The sequence below is a fragment of the Lepisosteus oculatus genome, chromosome 10 (genome assembly GCF_040954835.1).
Source record: "Lepisosteus oculatus isolate fLepOcu1 chromosome 10, fLepOcu1.hap2, whole genome shotgun sequence".
Classification (NCBI taxonomy): Eukaryota; Metazoa; Chordata; class Actinopteri; order Semionotiformes; family Lepisosteidae; genus Lepisosteus; species Lepisosteus oculatus.
Window position 1 is genome coordinate 36,499,441 of NC_090705.1, and position 19,947 is coordinate 36,519,387.

Sequence of the window (19,947 nt, forward strand, 5' to 3'; positions counted from 1 at the left end):
TACTTTCTGGGCCTGAGAGCTTTAACCACTGGAAATAGTGAATGAGGATGATTCCATTTATAAAGTTCAGGAATGTGGTCCCATGATAAACAGACGTCTGTACATGCTGTGTTTGCAAGTGTTTAATCTTTTCTGCATGACCACCCTGTTGCAGCAGTAAAGACTGTATGGAGCTGATTATGCTTTGAATGCACTGATTCTAGAGTTACAGATATGCCAACTGATAGCTGGTATTGTTCAAAGCCTAAGAAACTAACAAAAATGCTAACAGTAGAAAACTGGGCATTAGGTGATTGCACATTTAGGTTTTTTAGGTGATGGGTAAATGGGAATAATGACAACCTATCACTTAGATTTTACAATGCTTTTGCCAGACTGCTGTTGTAATATTATTGATGTTTGAGTTACAAGTAGGTCAAGTCTGATGGATAATGAAAAAAGGCTTATAGGAAAATATTGATTTGTCTGTCCACCCTTCTATTCATCAATATTTGCATTGATATAATACCTCACAAAACTATTTATTTTTAAAATGTTAAATGTGAAATAACAAATAACAAATGTGAAATAAGCAACAAATTACATATTATACTTTATTTATTCTGGGAAACTAGAATACATTTTTATTTAACACATTTTCAGAGATTATTCAAGGGAAAATTATTTCAACGTAATAATTCCAGCACAACAATATTTATATTTGTTCAGTAATTTAATTTATGTTTGTACTGTAAATGACAGCCTGGGTACATTTGTGGCAAAATCGATCTGAACTTATTTTCAGCTAAAATTATCTATATGGTGCCATGTACATTCTGTGTGCCAACATACAGTGTAAAAGATTAGCTGGTGAGCTAGACAATAGACACTAGACAATAACCTACTAGAAGGGCAGATAGATCATCATACATTTTATTGTATGAGCCTAGGCTAAAATTAAATAAAGAAGTGAATAAGTTTTAAGTGCTACTATGTCCATAGTCCAATAATTCAAAAACCTCAACAAAGTATAAACATTTCTTTAGGACCAAGGTGGGTAGGTAAAAGATTAAAGTTTTTCAGCCAGTAAAACAAAGAAAATGGTCACTTATAGGAGAACATTACTGTAAATTTGGGGGTAGTGCCTTTTTTCAAAATGTCCTGCAAATTAATAATAATTGGGCCCATTTTGAAGTAAGACTATGTTGGGTTTTGTGCAAAAATTAATGGGAACTAATGCCTAATTGGTTTAGTTAATTGGGCTTCACGAGGCAGATGCATCAGAATTAAATCATGTTCTACATTATATCCACAAATGAAAAGCCCAGCAGTAATATTTATAATTAGACAAAGCTAATCCACTATAGATTTTGGACCTTATTTTCCAGCTACTTGCTCCACAATATATAGGTATAATGGAATAAATATGTTTTAAATAATTAAAAGGAATCCATGAAAGATGAATATGAATCAGTATGTTAATTGTAATAATGGATATTATTCTGTGTAATACTGTACAACCTGTACAGACCCCTATCTAAAAAAACCTGCTTTAATTTTCTAATTTCTGCTTTCTTATTTTACTATTTAGTAACCCTTATTTTAGAAAGAGCCGTTCCTCGAACAAAAGACTATCTGCATCACAAATGAGTAATGTGCTGTTTTCACATCTGTAGTTCTATCTACTGTAGGTATCAAGTTATCAACCTGAGCTGAAATTAGATGGCTACAGCATGTCTCAGACTAGAACTTTCGAGAAGATGTTGAGCTGTTTTTGTAACCATGTGATAAATAACTTTAGGAAATCAGGAAAATGTCTATCATTTTAATAGAAAATTACATTTTTTTAAGCTGCAAATAAATTGCATTCAGATACAGATTAAAACTTTATCATCAGCTGAGTGTATACTTTGAAAGTCACACAGTATGTAGTACAAACTGTAGATTGTGCAGTGCATCCTTTGGAGACCAGTTTGCAAATCCTTTGTTATGGATATGAACAGTATCTGTCTGTTTAGTCTCTAGCCCTAGATGTCATTGGTTGTCTCAGCTTGTCACACAAAAGTTCTGTGGGGCTCAAGTCTGGTAATTACGCATCTAAAGGTTAGGATGAACCAACTGAAAAGTAAGGTCGCAGGATTTGGTCAGTGTAGCACCAAACAGCAGTGTTTTCACTTTGCTATCAGAAACCAAAAGTTGAGTTCTACCATGATTAGATGCTCTTTTGCATAATGCTGGACATTGATGGTGGTGGAGGGGAGTCCCTATTACCTGTAAAGCGCTTTGAGTGGAATGTCCAGAAAAGCGCTATATAAGTGTAAGCAATTATTATTATTATTATTATTATTATTATTATAACTCGGGATTCTACCCATCAGCTGGTCTATAGAACACTACTATTAGTTTATCGTTGTGTATACCTGCTCCTTGCTTGCCGATGTCCCTCAGAGAGGTCTATATAAAGGTATTCCTCAAACTATTGTATCTCATTTTGTAGCATTCATGAACATTGGTACATAGGCCTCTGTTAGCTAGGTGTGGCCTTCTAGCTTATAAATGGTGACTTTTTAACTGCCTCTTCACATTTAAACTGTTAATATATGGGTTTATCACAACCTGGCTTGTCTGATACAGTAGAACTAGCACTACAAAGCAATCATCAGGATGGAGCAAGATCATCAGTCTTGGTGGGAAGACTTGACTTGTGATATCCTACATGGTGGATGTACTCAATCAATTCTGTCACTAATGGGGGGATTTAGTCTTTATGCAACAGTCATAAACACTTAGTTGTAAACGAACAATTAAAAAACATACTAAAATGAATTGAGTAATAAGTGATAGATTTTTGTATCTTTAGAATACTTGAAAAGAGAGACAGAAATGCTTATTCTGTATAAGTAATAGACATGGGTAGAGGAAAAGACAGGAGCAAGTGGGTTACAGTCTACAACCCACCTTCACTTCCAGATTCCTCTTTGATTGACTGAAAATTATCATTTATTTGAGTATTGAAGGAACTTGGATTACATTTAGAGAACAGAGGTATAGTTTCAAATTTGAGAATCATTTGAAGTTTCCTTCTGTAAATCCCAAAGTCATAATTTGTTATCATCATTGTATATTTGGATGTGGTTTTGTTCCTTTCATTTAGGGGGTAGTTTGCTTGTGTAGGATTCTTTAGTTTTGTAAAAACAGTCCTATTTATCTTTATAAAGGTTTATAGCCATACCTGGGTGAACTGAGGAAGTCAAAACTTAGGGATTTAGTGAGAGTGAATTAGCTTTTAGGTGATGGACTTTTACAAAACTATTGTACATAATAGTTAGTATTTTGTATCTTGTGTATCTACAAAAATGGATATTCATCTTTAAGGGATTTTTTGTTAATTACTTCACAAACCAATTTTGTAATTAACCAAGATTAAATAAAGCTGTGTGACCTAACTCAAACCTTACAGGATGGTTTATTATTTTATTATTTAACTTTTATAAAATGCTTGTAGTCAGAAATAAATGAATCATTCTTAAACACTGAACTACAGTTTTTCAAGGTAAATACTTCCTCTTTTCAGAACTATTCTCTATACAAATTTGCTTGAAATTAGAAGTTATCTCAGATGCTGTCATAGGTGAAGCATGTAACTTGTGAGTGTATTGGAATATAAGGGAGCAAAGAAACTTTCCTGGCAGCAGGGTTTAGAGGAATAAGGAATGACTTTCATCAATGAACTGGAAAGATCTTATACCAACAAATATTATTAATGTAAAGAGATGTACAGTACTCTATGTTGTTTCAAAACCTATATACTGATAGCCATACTGACATGCTGTCTAATGCTTTACTAATTATGTTAACAACTACCAAAGCAACAGAAGTAATAATAGGAATCTTCAATTGGTACAGTAGATTTACACTGTGTGAGGGGACATCACTGATTAGATCTGAACACTCTTATATTATTGGGAGTATTGTATAAAAATGTTCTGAAAATGCTGAAATGTTCTTCAGACCTGAGATTCTGAGTTCTGTTCTAATTGAAGGCTTTTTTGCATTTAAGAAAGAATTAACCTGGAAAGCAGTTGTAGAGCTATGTCACTTTGTGACCATAGTGTTCATAGTCGTGTACAGTATGTGTCCCACATATACAGTAGTTCCATTTATTTTGAAAAGTACTTTTGCAAATAGCTTTATGTCAGAGTTAAACAGAGGCCTGTAGCATTAAAATTGGTTCTTTCTTTTTTTAAAGAAGGAGCACAATTAAGGCTAATTTGATTCCAGACTGTCAGCAACAGCTCTTGTAGCACGTTATCTACGTTAGGGCTTTTCTATCTTTGCATGGATTAAGGAGCAGTCTTCAGTTTGTGTAAAGTCAATGGAGTTTCTATAATTTGAACCTTTCAACTTTGACCTCTCATTCATTACCATGTTTAAAAGTCAATTGAGGCAGTAACAATAGGTCTAAATTCCTTGATTTTGATCTTATCTTTGCTGGCTTCAGAAATATAAAGATGATTGCCCTAAAATAACTTATTGACCTGCACAGAATTAGAGAGCAAAGCCTTATGATTGTGCTTAATTCTTTCAATATGAACTAAGAATGTGTTTTGTTTTAATCTTAACACAACTAATTCACTGTTGCACTGGTAAAGCATTTGAGAGTGACCGGTACAAGAACATATTAGTTGTATTAATTCTCCAAACATGTTTGAGAGTAGTTAGATGTTTAGCTTGACTGTCATTTTTTATTTAATTTAGAGAGTACAAGAGTCCCTAATTAAGCATTTGTAACCTTCCACAAAGCATAAGTGTTGATTTCAATCCTTTTGTAAGAGGTTTTCAAACAGGCCTCATTCTGAATACCAACATCTGTCACAGGATCTGGTAAATTCCTTAAAGCAAAAGAGTACAGACTTGGTGCATAGCTAGATATAAATATACGGAATGTGTCTGGCAGAGTTTAGAAATTTAAATGACCTGTTTTCATATATATAGCAGAGTGAAAATGAGGAAAAAGTCCAGTCCACAATTTAATTGAGAGGCTAGTCATATTAAAATAGAAAAAAGAGAAAACTGGGGATGGTTTAGACATTAAGCATTTTTCTTTTTGCAGTTGCAAGTGAGGTAAGACTTGTGCACAATTATGGTACAAGTGGAATGCTCATAACTTGAAGAAATATGATCTTTCTTTCATTTAAATTACCACATAGCTCTATACTAGTTAATCCAGAAAGATTTGTAATGAGCAGCAGTACAGGTTTTGTGGAGTTTTAAGGTCAGTGGTTTATTTTACAACATGCACAAATAATAGTTCAATTCAATTTGTATGCTTATTTAGTGTTTTTTCATCAAAAACGATTAAATACATACAGTATTTAAGATGATAATTGTCAGTTATGCCAGGCATTTCAGTCTATCTACCAGTATCTCAAAATGCTATGAATACATTCCCAAAATTTATTTTTCCCAACTACAGTTCAGTGCAAGATGTTCTCAATATGACTACTCTGCATGTTGGTAACGATGGTATACACAGGTTTCCAAATTTCATCAGGTTTCTTATATTGACTTCTTAACTTTATAACACTTAGGAAGACTTAAATCCATAGCAAAAAAAAATTGCTCTGCTGCTTTCTGACCTTTAGCTGTGAAATCAGGTTAAGCTATGTGTACAACATAATGGGGAGAAAAACATCTGTAAGCTCCATGTGCTGTAATGGTGAATTTGCATTCTAGATACATTTTATGCTTAGATATTATGCAATTTCAAAACTGGGGGGAATTTCAGTGCAGAACATTTTGCATCTGTTATGCTTGTTTTATGATATTGTGAATGGTCGGATTTAAGAATGAATCAATTTAATGGCATTTAATTATATGTACAGTATAAAATATGTATTTAAAAATGTGATTGCTAGTTTGACTGTTTATTTAACAACATTTAGCAACTTTAATTTTTGGTTGTTTTCACTGCTTTTGGCTTCACCAAGGCTACTAACTCTGTTATATTACAAAGCTTAAAGATAATTCACTGTGTTTAATATTCAATACAAGTCAGTGGAGATATCAGAAAAAGTGATCAGATGCTTGAAATATATTTTTGGAGATCTGCTTTTCATTATGTTCTAGTTTAGGACTTATATGCCTCACTTTATCTTTGTGCTCTGTTAATGTGATTTCATTGTTACTCATATTCATATATTGGAAATTTCTTTTAGTTTCTACCTGTCTTTTTTCTCAGCAGTGTGGAATTTTAGTCTTAACTATTCTCTTGGAATTATTTCAAGTAACCTTGCTAAAATGCAGTGAATATCTATTGTCTGACATTGAGTGTGAACATAAAGTATCTTTTTTAAAATATTGTTTTTCTCTTGCTTGCCTCTACGATTTCTCCATATGAAATTGCAGGTGTACTGCTCAGAAACAGTAGTTGAAATGTTTATCCTACTTAAATTTCTTTATGACAGTTGCTTTATTTTTCAAGGCAGAAGATATTCAACAAAGAGACTGTTTTATTCCTCTTGTGTATAATTTGGTTTGGTAGCCTGAACACACAGGTGCTATTTGAAAATGCAGTCATGTTTTCTAGCCCAGGTATTTATTCATTTTGTGTGGACTGCATTTATTTAGATCCCTTCTTTTATAGTTTTTAATTCTGTTTTGCTTACTTTGTTACCTTGGGGTTTGAAAAGTTTTAAGTAATGAAAAATCAGTACTGAATGTCCAAATATTTCTACACCTTTTGCCAATATCCATTTAAGGCAACAGAAATACCACTAAATGAGCTCTCAGCCCAAAAAAGCATCTTAATTTTAAATAAATGGAAACTCATTGCACACAGGAATAATATAATATACAATGAATATGCCTTTGTAATAACCACTGTTAAAATGTTTTAAAATATGCTGAGGTTGTCAATGTTATAATTAAGTCCTATTCTGTCTTTAGAGATCAGGCACTGCAAGTTCCGCTTTCCAGTCTGTCCTTGGTCATCATTTCAGTATTGAATCTTTGTTGGTTGAATGAATCATTCGGTTTATACTTTACAGACTTTTAAATAAAGCATCTTTGAATTTTCACAGGAATTTCAAACACAAGAACAGGCCAGTGGCAATGCCAAAGGAAAGCAATATCTGCTTCCATAATTCTTCCCCTAACTGTTTCTAAAAAAAGTGAGAAACATTCAAAGAAGCAATCCCCTAATTCTGGTAATGCTGGCACTGCTACTGCAAGATGTTGCGGTACATAAAATGTAATGTTTTGTAGGATTCAAGGCAACATGCATTTAAAAAATGCTGGGAAAGTTTGAACTTTAGATTCAAACATGGTTTATATAAATTAATGTGTGTAATCTTACACAGTATATAGGGGTTACTGTGGGAAGCTGTGAGACGTTCTGTAAAGGTCTATTGGATGTTTAGATTCCTTTAGACTTTGGTCATTTATCAGAATCTGTCTTCTATCTAAACTAGACCTGTTAGTCCAAAATGTTTGGTTTAAGAAGTGCAACTCAAAACTTTGGGGGCAATTTCAATTGGTATTTGTGCTCTGCAGGAGCGGAAAATAGGTCATTTCATAATGAAATTAACTCCATATGAATTAATTAAGGAGAGAAAACAGATCTTTATTTTCACAGTGTTAAAGCAAAATGGAATAAGTGATGTTAAAATAAGGCAAAGCACTAAGACGTATTTATCAAGAGAGAAGTAGTACTGGGTAGCCATAGTCCCAATTAAGTGAATAAAAATTAGTGCTTTTAAATACTAGGAAAGATAAACAACCTAGTGTGATAGTAAAGTTAGGATTTTATGTGTTCTACTGTATGTGATGCAGTGTGGAGAGTTGAAAGTGGCAGCTGTAGTGTGATTGCTGTGAAGGAAAACCATCAATCACTGAAGAGGGGAAATAAAGGAAGATAAATACATTTTAGTCAGTCTGCTTTGAAAATTGAAAGCGAGCACCCCATTTTTAGTGTTACTAGATTTCACTATCCCTGCAGACACATACTGTAGTCCGCAGACAAAAGTATCATTTTGTCACCTTTCACCTTTCTATGGGAAAGGCTGTCTTTACACACAAGATGGATTATATCTAGATGGATTCATATAAAAATACAAAAGCATTGAAACTAGAATGAAAGAGGAGGAATTCAAAGGAAAGTAAGATATACAGTAGATAGTAAAGGCAAAAGAGAAGCCAAGAGAACAACAAAACCATGTACTGTATATAACCTTATACCTAAATGCAAAGGGTATAAGAAAAAAAATGCTATGACAGAAGCTATGACATTACCACACAAATATGACATCTTTTGAATCACAGAAACATGACTTATGGAGATGGTGAAAAATACAACAATAATGGATACTCAGGAATGAAAGAAAGGGAGCAGTACTGTGTATCACAATACATAAAAGTATTCAAGCATATGAATCTAATCTATACATGTTTCAGAATCTATATCAATCAAATATATACTGTAAAAAACATTATTAGAATTCACTATTGTATGATGAGATTCTGAACACGTACAGTATAAATGAAAAAAGAGCAACAAAACTTACTTTCCTCAGACAGAAAGTGATGGATATAACTTTAATACTGTACTCCTGGCCAGAATCGTTAAACTATCAGATGAAGTGTTCATGGTCAATCATTAGATTGTGTGGTTTAACATTTTTGTGCTTGATTCCAATGCTGTGACAGTAATTTCAGAGATAGAATTTGATACAGTTGTTTGAAGGCTAAATATTTAAAAATTAAAATCTTGAGAATAGAGTGCTGTGAGATGCTTTTTTACACAAAAGTGTTTTGAGAGTAGCTATTCAGCCAAGTGGATACCCTGGCAATTATAGTTATCCTTTATTTTCTGTTTTATATGTATAATTAATTTATAATTAATTATATAAGGAATTTTTTATCATTTTCCCTTTGGGTCAATAAAGTCTTATCTATCTCTATCTAATTTAGAAGGATCTGTAGAATTTTCCCTTCAGTTTGACATTATAGAGTGTTTTGTGCTTATCGATGGTACAAAATCTCAATTAAATTCATTATGACTCCTGTAACTACAAGCAAATAAACAAGCTAGATGGTCATCTCAATTGTAAGCTTTGATATTATACTGCTTTAGTTCTTGAAGACTTTTGTCATGTGAGTATAAGAAATTGTTTTCTGTTAGAACGTGTAATTGGTGTTCTTAATTAAACCATTTGCATTTTAGAGCAATTACTTTGTGATGGATTCCTATAATAATTATGCAATGAATCTGACCTTTTCTAAATTGAGTGGCAGCCTGAAAGAAATGCAATGTTACAAACTTAATATTGCTGCAAGACAACAAAGGCTAAATATTCACAGCATATTTTTAAAACTAACAGAATTGATAGGGCACATACAGTATTTGAGTGTAACTCAATACATTTCATTGACAAAATTGAATTTTGGCTCAATATTCTTTATGTAACACCATAAAAAGAACTTGCCACTTTTACTTCCTCTCTTAAGCTATCTGTTAAATATTTATAAACACTTTATATAAATCAATAAGTAAAGGCTGTGTGAGATATGGGTGGGCTTAATTCTTAACCAAAAAACAATGATTTCAATGCCACTGCTACCAGATGTACAGTAGAATAAAAATAAAAGACATAATACAGTACATTAGATGGCCTGATTATATTAAAAATAAAAGTACCTTCTTTATGAGGTATAATCAAAATCTTGGAATAAATCAATAAACTGATAACTACTAAATGAACAAGATGGGTCAAGTGACCTCAATGTGGACGATTGAATCCAAAGTTCACGAGTCCAGAATGTCTGACTTCTAATAAAGTTATGCAGGGTCTCTTGATTGCATATCCATTGTTCATTTTAACTACAGGCTCCTTTGAACTAAAAAATAACGTATTATCTTGGTTCAATAATACTCAAATGTGAATTTACAATCTGATGTCACAAACCTGATGTAAAGCATGATGTAATAAAAATAATCACCTCTATAGTCTGAAATACCTTCATGAATTATCTTCTGTTACATCCCAGTGTGTGTTCTGTGTGTTTTTTCTGTTATGTCCACACTGCTGACCCTTGATTGTTCTCCCTTCTCCATTGGCCCACCATTACACCACACTTTCAGTACGACATCATCATCAATTAGCTCTCAGCCAATCAGAACATATCTTTTTCAGCATAAAACATGGAGGTTTTCAGCAAGGAAAGGCCTTTCGTTTGACTTCGGTCCCGTTTGGGTTTTCGCCTCGGCTTCGTTTGTTGGTTTGTTTTGCTTTGCGTTTGTGTATTTTCGTATAGCTTCGGTTTTGTTGTTTTGTTGGTTTTACATTAGTTTCTTTGTACTTTTGTTTGTTTGTGTGTTTATCCTTGTTTTGCCATTACCTTGCCCCAGTGTTATATGTTCAACTTTTGTGTTCTTTTGTACCCTGCTCCTGTTGATTACTCTTGTTTTCCCTTATTTGTATTCCTGGTTCACTTGTGTTTTTGTGTGAACTTTTGTATATAAGGTTAGTTTAGGTTGTTGGGGTACACTTTACACACTTAGTTGATTTTGTATTAGTACACTAGTTTAGTACGGATGAGTGCCATTTGTCTTGTATGGTTTCATATGGGTCAGTGCAGGTTAGCTAGGGTGTTGAAGACGCCGAAGACCGTGTGTTTCGGGTTTTCTTTTGTAGTCAGATTAGATTTCCCTCACTGTCCTAGCCAGCTCCATTTTGTTTGTTTCTTTCCTTTGGCACCACTCTAGTTCCTTACCCTTATCACACTTCCTAGTCCCTCACCAAAACCCACCTGCTTCCAAAAGAATTATCCTAAATATTACACCCCTTTACCCCCAGACACCTGGGGTCGTAACATCTTCAATGGCGTGTCCTTTTGGTGCCCTGATGTACGATTTGAAATAGCTTAATGAATAGTCTTTATTAGTGGGTTTTTTACACCTAATGCATAATTGTGACAATGCCAATAAATTCTACAATGTACTTTACACACAAGACATGATGTCATTATTGCCCAATTTCACAGAGCATGTTAACCAGAACTACCTGTACATCTAAATATGGCAATGTTTTCATTGACACTGTACTTTGGGAATTTATTTTAGGCAAAAAGAATATAACAAAAAACACATAACAAAATCTGAAGCTTATGAATACAACTTGATCCTGTGCTCTTAGGGACTGAGCCCTCCAGAGCCTATTTTCACCCAAACGTACAGTACCCTTAAGCATCTTGCATTAGCTTGGAAAGTGTAGACAGTACAGGCCTGGTTGAGGGCTTGAATTCAAAGTCACCCTTTGGGAATCAAGTTTGAAACAACAGATTTTTTGTTTTATTCAGTACTCAAACTAAAAGAAATATCTAAAAACAAAACAAAAGATACAGTTCATTTTCTTTTTTCAAAAGTCAACTTTTAGTACAATAGTAACCCAGAACTCTTTCTGGATAAAAATCTGAAACTGATGCTAGAACAAAAATTCTGCATGAGGTTTTATAGGCAATGCTAGATTCTTTATGATATTATGGCTCCAAAACTAACCTTTCAAGGCTATAAGACCCAAACATATAACAGTGTGTTTGATCTTCACTTGATTGACAGGCAGACAGACAAAAGAAAAAAACTCTGGACACCTATAAACCTCCCCTAAATCTCTAAATGGTCAAATTCTTACTGAGTGACAGGTCGTTTCACTAAACACAGCAGTACATTTCACACCAAAAAGCTGGGTGCTTCTTTTGAATTTTGCATCAGGACCCTGTATCTCTTCCTTTGGCCTGTGTTCTAATTTGGATTTATTTCCAGTTTGGATATATTTGGAAAATCCCTTCACAGCTGCGCAGTAAGGGGTTTGAGTTTTTTAAAATATTTTTGGCAAGTGTTTACTTTTGCCATTGTATTTTTGTGACAAATTAGCAGTCTGTGGTACTTGGATATACAGCAGAATATTATACAGCATCAGGAAAACTGGTCTTGTGAAATCTGGCATTGCCAGATTGGGAATTTGAAATACATAGTTGTCCTGTTTCATTCTGCTGCTAAAATTTGATTAAAACATCTAGCAGGACTTCTTATTCCTGCAGTCAGAGCTGTACTGTATTTTTTGTTTTTTTAAAACAAAAGAGTTTCACTTCTGTGAAAACAAATTTAATGGTTGGATTAGGAGGTTATTGAGATCACTTGCATGTGCAACGATTGGTAAAAAAATAAAACATATGTTGTTGATCATGCAAAGTGTAATTTACTGCATTGATCTGTGATGAACAAATGGGTTATACAATGTTACATGTATGACTGCAAAAGGGTAGAACAGGGGACAAGAAATACTAAATCATCGAACCTGCTGTTAGAACATCATGTATACTTTTAAAACTGTGGGATCATAATTACTGTTTCAGCCACAGGAGAATTTCCATCCATCTGTCCAGTTTCTAACTGGGTCACAGGGGTGCAGGAGTCTATCCTGGCCAGCAAGTGGCGCAAGGCAGGATACACCCTGGACAAGAAACCAGTGCAGCACAGGACACATACTGTTGACAAACTCGCATAAGACACACCTAGATAGCATCCCAGGAATTGAACTCAAGATCCTAGCAGAAACGCTAACCACTACACCACCATGGCACCAAGACGGGTATTTGTGCGTTGTTAGTTTTTCTTCAAGATATATACAGTACAATGTTATTTGGTTCCATTACATATTTGATACAGTACATCTGCACTGCAGAAACAGTTTCCCAGAGGCCTATCATCAATAGCACTTTAGATTTTTAATTATTAACTAAGAAATCAAAAGTTAGCTAAAGTTACAGAACCAAGGACTCCCTCTGGTAAAATTTAAAAGTTGCAAATCAATAACGTCTACAAGATTTTTGTTTTCAGCCAAAGAAATAGTTGGTAGTGGATGGGCCACTGGAATGTGTTTCGCTTTGGAAGTATAGCGGATTTTATTGAGCCAAATGAACAGCCTTAACTGCAAGCAGATGCTCAGTTGGAAAGTGAAGTATGAAGAATAACAAAACTTTGCGTAGAAAAGGAAAAAAAATATTACAAATTAATTTCTCGCAAAACCATTTTCATTTGTTTTTAAATACAACCCTGGACTAGCTTTAATGACACACAATTCAATGGTTCACGATCTGACAATATAATTTTAATATCTAAAATATGAAACAAATATTCTTGTCTCGTTTGGACAAATATCATCTTGCTTGCAACCACATTGCTGTTGTACCTCTGTCCTACATTAAACTGTTTGTTATGAGCTAGTTTAGAATTGACCTAAAGGGGTACTATAAATGGTATTCTATATTATCTGGTTAAACAAAAACATAATTGTGCATGCAACACTAGTGGAATTAGGCTGTAAACTCAAAATCAGCTCTTATTTTTTAGAGGTGTTTGCTCAGGATAGACGACTTAAGTACCTGCTCAAGATTAATGTATTTGGCTAAAACATGTTGCCATGCTATAAAGTACTATAGTTCAGCAGTGCATCTTGTTTCTTTTATGTGTTATTTTAATACTGCTTTGCATTCAATGTGTTAACCCACCTTCATCACTTGAGTCCAGTTAACTCTCTCACTAATGTGGTGATTTAATACCTGTGCAATACTCAAGTTAACATGAGAAAGTACACTACATGTAAGTCAATAATAATCAATTAAACTAAATTACACCAAAAACTTTATTCAGTATCTAAAATCTACATAGTTTATTTTGATAAAAATATACATGCTTTCACAGAAAAATCTTTTTGTTTTCCATATCAATTAATGACCAAAGGAAATAATCACTAAAAAGACATGGCTTTGGTTGGGGCAACATATCTCTTGCTTGTAAGAGAATACAAAATACAAATGGAGCATTCACTTATTGATTTTTGCTTTCTTAAAGTTTTGGGATATTTTTCTTCTCATACAAAATACTGAACCAGTTTTGTTGTGCTCTTTGTCAAACACAATCGATAACATTTAAATTTCAAAGTCCAATGCTTTGTAATGGATTTACCCAGAATGACCATTTATTTTCCAGCCAGTAGCCATTACCGCTGACTCATTCACTCTGTTCATGAGAATCATTCATTTCCACAAAGTTCAACAACAAATCTTTCTTTGAATCTTCAAAAATCATTCTTTTCTGTTTTTCAGGTGCCAGCCTTCATGTGGACGGCAGTAGATATTTTTATTTCCACCACAGTGATGGAGACACAGTGACAGTCCAAAACCCTATACAGATGAACCTGTGCTCTGCTGTGTGGGCGGTTGTTTCCTATGTTGTTGCTGATCTTGAGGAGATGTTGCCAAGGTAGTTAAAGGAGGATTGGTTGTTTCAGCTGCCCTGCCCTGCCTTCAGGAGTGTCATCAGTGAAGCATCAGAGCTGCAGCTGTGGATCGTCTTTGTTTAACCTTGTGTTCCATCCCTGAATCACTGTTCATTCTTTTTGTTGCAAGAATATCTATATCAGCCTTTTGTTCATCGCAGACATTTACAGTATCACATCTTTAAGCTCTATACTTACATTAAATAATATACTGTTAATTTTTATTTTTTGCCCTGAGTGCAGTACTTATACACAATATTCTGAAGATATGAAGTATGAGATTTCTTTAAATATTTGGTAGTTTGGAAAATGAGTGCAAGAAAGGTGTCTTGATGAGTCCTCTTACAAAGTAAATACCGGGGTTGTATTTCATGTGCTAAACTAAAATACTGTTTTATTGTAGAGGGTGACCAATGTTTTGTAAAAAACATTGTGACGTGGCTTAGACACTCCCTACAGCAGCCTCTGCCAGTAGGATCTGTATGAGCTCGAAATATCACCTTTTCTAGTTTTATGTAGGTTACTGGAATTTGTTTCCTAGCTAGTTATTCCCAGTTGCAGTGAAGCCTCAGGCTACTGTAATATTAATTGGACAGGAACAAAATGTTATTTCCATTTTGTCTGCAAACGGAATCTTCCACTCAAACCTCAAAGGTATATATGCAAAACAAAAGTTTTATCTATTAAAGGATGTCAAAGTGTTTTTTTTTTTCTAAACCTGTATAGTTCTGGCCTCTTGTGTGCAGTTATATATAACTTCATTGTTAGAGAAAGGAACTGGCTTTCAGACGTGAAAGAAAATGGAATACATGTTATTCAGCTGGGTACAAAAATAGTTCCCAAGTTGAATGAAGTTAAACGAAAAAAGGGTTATTATTTTTACTGGTAAATTTTTGAAGTTGCTCAGTAAACTACTATAACATCTGCGTGTGACTGAAGTAGCAATTCTTTATTTTAGTGACTTCTGACAGACAGTTCTGACAAGATACTTTTTGTAAAAGAGGTCAGATGTTTATGGCTTCCAACCTTTTGCAAAAACCCACAGTAACACTGAAAGATAATAGCTTCCCTTTTTCAGAGTAATTCAGTTGTTAAATTGTCTATGAAAGTAAGCGGGGAAAAAAATGTCTGGTTAAGTGTCTGTTTTGCCAGTTTTAAAAATCCATCAAGGGGGAAACTCTTGTAAAGATAACATGACAAGTTTCTGCCTCTGCAGTGTAGGCTAAAGATTTGGCTTGGTTGGAAATGGGCAACTAAAGTAAAGAGTTTACAGGTCCTTTTCAATTGGAATTGATTAAAATAAGATAAAACAGGTGATTTAACTTCTTATTCAATTAAATGTTTAAAATTGTATGAAATAAAAATGAAAAGGCCCTACAGCCTTTCTGGGCTGGAGTTGTCCATCTACAATATGTGGTCTAGAGTAGGGGGTTCCCAACCCTGTGCTGAAGGACTATACACTTGCAGATTTTCATTCCAGCTCGGTTTAATTAGCTAACTGAAGCCTTAGTTGGACCAAATGAGATGCTTGTTTGGAATATCTGCAAATTTATACTGTATTGTCTTCTCAAAGGTTTGGAAATTTATTATATTTAGAAAACAAAGGGCAATCTCCAGTTTGTTTAAGAGCTGATTCTAGTCAAGCAGATTAAATTCATCCTCTTTTTGAGTCAAATAAGGGTTCAAATGTTTATGTAAGTGAGAGCTTATTAGGAGCAAAAAATAATTGGTACACTGGTCTCCAGGATCAGGATTTGGCACACCACATCTAAAGAATACTATGAAAGTATATTTTTCTGTTTCGAAGTTGTAATGAAAAATAGCAATAAAAAATGTAAAACACCAATTCTAATATGTCCACAGCTGCAGAGCTTCTAACAGATGAGACAGAGGCAACTTGGACCAATTAGATCCCAGCACTTGTACCACCGTCAGTATTCCAATGACACTGGTTGGTCTATTTTTGGATACTATGTACCAGTGCACTCAAGTGCAGAACACTGGGAGTTTAATTGGGTAGCAAAACAGAAAGTCATGTGGGAAGAAAAAAGGACCAAATTCATTCCCAGATTAATATACTGTAGGCAGTAGTTTATTATTAAGGACATATGAGACCTCTTGTTTGACCTCTTGTACTTGGATGCTCATTACAGCAGTGCTCTGAGAGGTGACCTTGGGACAACAGAGAAAAAAAATGTTACTGCCCATAGCTCTGAAAAGAAAAAAGTTTGGTACTTCCATTGAAGGTATTAAACATTAGTTTGTGTTCATGTTCTAGTGAATCCATTGTGAGACAGTATGCAGATGGGATTATATTTATAGATGACATGTCTACCTTTGTTGTATTCAAGAAAAAAAAGGTTAATTTTAATTCTATTTTCACTACATCCAAAAGATTTTTCAGGATTTTTTCATGAATGAAGCTCGTGTACCACAGAAAACAAAATCAAAATCCACAGACAGAATAGACAAATCCCACTGCAGAACACATCGATGTAAAATGTTGGCTTATGTGAAAAGCTGTTATGGATTTCAACTGCAATGCACCATGTCAAGCTTCTCTGCTTCAAAAAAATCTCTGTACTATTCAAATAGTTTATTTATGGGTTTCATACTACTGAATGTATTCTAAAATACACATCATTAGGAAAACAATCACTTAACATTGGACATATTCCCATAGGTACAATACATAATATTCTGGGCACATGATATTTATAGTCACAAAAACAGCACAGCTAACTTCATCATGGTCATGAATGGTCATATTTAGTAATGCATTGTCTTAGACAACTGCCGTTAAATATAATGATTGTTACAGTAAATGTATGGTATGCTCTGTTACTGATATAAAATCAATTTGTCATGACCCTCAGTTGAAATTCAGTGCTGGGGACATTCAAGTGGTCTTCAACGGGCTCCTGTTCCACATTTAAATGGTGGGACAGTTGCTATGATTTCTTAGATTGCACAGCAAATGAGTCACTAGATAATCCGCCCCATAAGGCAATAATGGAGCAGTACACTATACTTGCACTAGGCACATCTTGTGAGCAGTAAAGTATGGTTGTGCTACTACTGTCTTGGGACACTGGAAAATGTATCCTTGCTGTACAGTACATAGCTGCAATTTTGTATGAGAAGTGATGTTTTCAAAGAAGATTCAGGAAAAGCACATACTGTATACTGGATGTAAGGGTGGTATTTTTAAGTGTATTGAACTTTTATTAATCTCTAACAAAGGTTAATTGAATCGGTAGTGCATGTTTTTCAGATACAAACAGAACAAACATTCTTAGCATCTGTAATCAGTCCAATAGGGATTATGTCAGTAGAAAGAAACACTGAATAGTATGGTACATAACATGTCTGCCTATAAATGTTTTCAGATATCTACTATAAATATATAGAACCTGTACGTTCATTACGTTTGCAAAGATTTTAGAAAACACAAGGAGGGAAATGGTTTCTATAAATGAATGATAAAAATGTAACATCTGATGTCACATTAAGTGATCTAATAAATGTTAAATATCTGTAAAATGTTTTCTTGTCATTTCGAATGCTTTGGTATTGCACCTTGACATACAGTACATCCCCTTCAGACTGTCATATAATAGCATTTCTTCATTTATGGGAGGTAAAAATACATGGAAAAACAGATTTGTTCTTTATTGAACAAACATAGTGATGGCTATCTGACCCATTTGGAAGTGACTTATGCTTGCGGATTACAAGAAGGATTTCGCAGACTGTTGATTGGTAACCTAGTAACACCATCCTGTTGAAATCCTTATGAAAGCAGTAACAGTCTTTTCCAAGAAGTAATTTTGGTGATAGCAGTCTCTTCAAATGTTCTTTCAATATCAACCCAACAAGATTATATCAATTTAATTCCCAAACAGATCCAAACCTTAACTAATACAACACATTAAACACAGAATTCAATCTGTGAATAGGAGGCAAAACATTATATCTACTAATTTTGCAAGTGAGTGTAAGTGAAAGAATTTTCAAGTTTACTAACATGCTTTTTATGAGCTATCAAATGTATATATGGTAATACATAATTTAATTAACATTCTAAATGAATTTGTAATGAAAATAATCTAGTCTCACCATTTATCAAGCTCTCAAGCTGTAATAAAAACCACAAACATTTTGTACCTTGATGCTTTTGCTAAAGACGACCTGTGACAGTGGCCATGTACAGTAGTTAAGTGTTTTTTATGAAAATAAATACATTGCTACTGTATTCAAAAGACTTAGGCATCTGAGACATACTGAAATCAGAAGGTACATTGTATGTTATGTGTGGATGCATCAATAAACTACTTAAAGTTCCCACTGTTGTTTTCTATTATAATAACTGTAAAGGTTAATAAAACTATTTCTTAATCAAAGGATGCTAAACAGTATACATAATATGAAGAGTTGCAGTTTCTAATCCAACTCAGCACAGATTGAATTGACTTGTTGCTAGGCATCCCTCATTATTAATATTCCTTCTCTATCAAATCCATAAAACTAAAAGTCTACTTTTTGTACTGCAGAAATCCAGATATATTAGGATTGTGGATTGCTTGATTATATATGGCTAAGAGCTTAGTAGAAGATTGCCATTCCCTTACAAACAAAAATTGAAAGTAGTGGAATTAAGCAAAATGCCTTTTTTACATTACTGTGTACTATATGCCTAATGTCACCTACTGTATTTTGTGTTCTGTTTATAAAACTGCACAGAATTTATATGTTCCACCTTCTAATTCTAGAATTCAGAAAATATAAAGAAACATTTCGGTACAAAATGCATTTACTCGGGCACTGTTATGTGTAATTATCAAAATCAAGGCACTCCAATTGTATTAATAGAGAGATCCAGTCCAGTTGGTCTTATATAGTATATTACCCTAGGCTACCTGTTGTATGTTCAACAGGTTTAAGAGAACATTAGTGCTTGGAGGCTGAAGGACATTCTGCTTTTTGATAAACACGATCTCTAAATCACTTAGATTAACAAATCACCTGTTTAACTGATCACAGACATGCTGTTCCAAGTCTTCGGAAATTACTGATTTAATGGATAACTTTAAAACTGGATAAAGATAAGGACTCTAAGCAATAATAAGGAACAATTGAAAAGTAGGACTACATACAGTATGTAGTACAAACTACTGTACATACAATTTGTATGAATGATACTGGTGGTACTACAAATTCTAAAACCTCACCTACTCCTGCATCGACTGCTCATGCCGCCTGTGTAACAATGGTTTTCTTGAAAGATACCAAATTTGAGCTACTGCACAGTATATTAAACATTTTTGAAAAGAGATGGGGCAAGATGTTATATTTATATCTCTGACATCAGTTAACAGCCAATGTCAGCCCAGACTCTGGGAGAGGAAAAGGTGAGTGCCTCACTAGTCAAAACCATCTACAGTATATACACAAAATTAAATTAAAAATAAGGCAAGAATCTAAAATTTAAGCAATAAATGCAATGTGGTCCATATCAACAGTGAACAACAGAAACGTAAACCTCACCTCCAGTCAGAATGTCAGTTTTCTGTAATTGTTATGTACTGTAGGTTTATTGTGCGTTAATCTTGCGTGATTTTGCTTATAC

The 19,947-nt window shown here is 34.0% G+C and overlaps 1 protein-coding gene across 3 annotated transcripts in view; it reads left to right on the forward strand.

The window, feature by feature from the left end:
- The window catches only part of LOC102688390 (carboxypeptidase Q), a 141,784-nt gene extending 123,921 nt beyond the window's left edge, over positions 1-17,863 (forward strand). For all 3 annotated transcript variants that reach the window (XM_015357085.2, XM_015357086.2, XM_006635645.3), the window contains one exon: positions 14,146-17,863. In XM_015357085.2, the coding sequence (XP_015212571.2) occupies positions 14,146-14,306 (161 nt within the window). In that variant the 3' untranslated portion in view covers positions 14,307-17,863. The remainder of the gene's footprint in view (positions 1-14,145) is intronic.
- Positions 17,864-19,947: the final 2,084 nt, after the last annotated feature.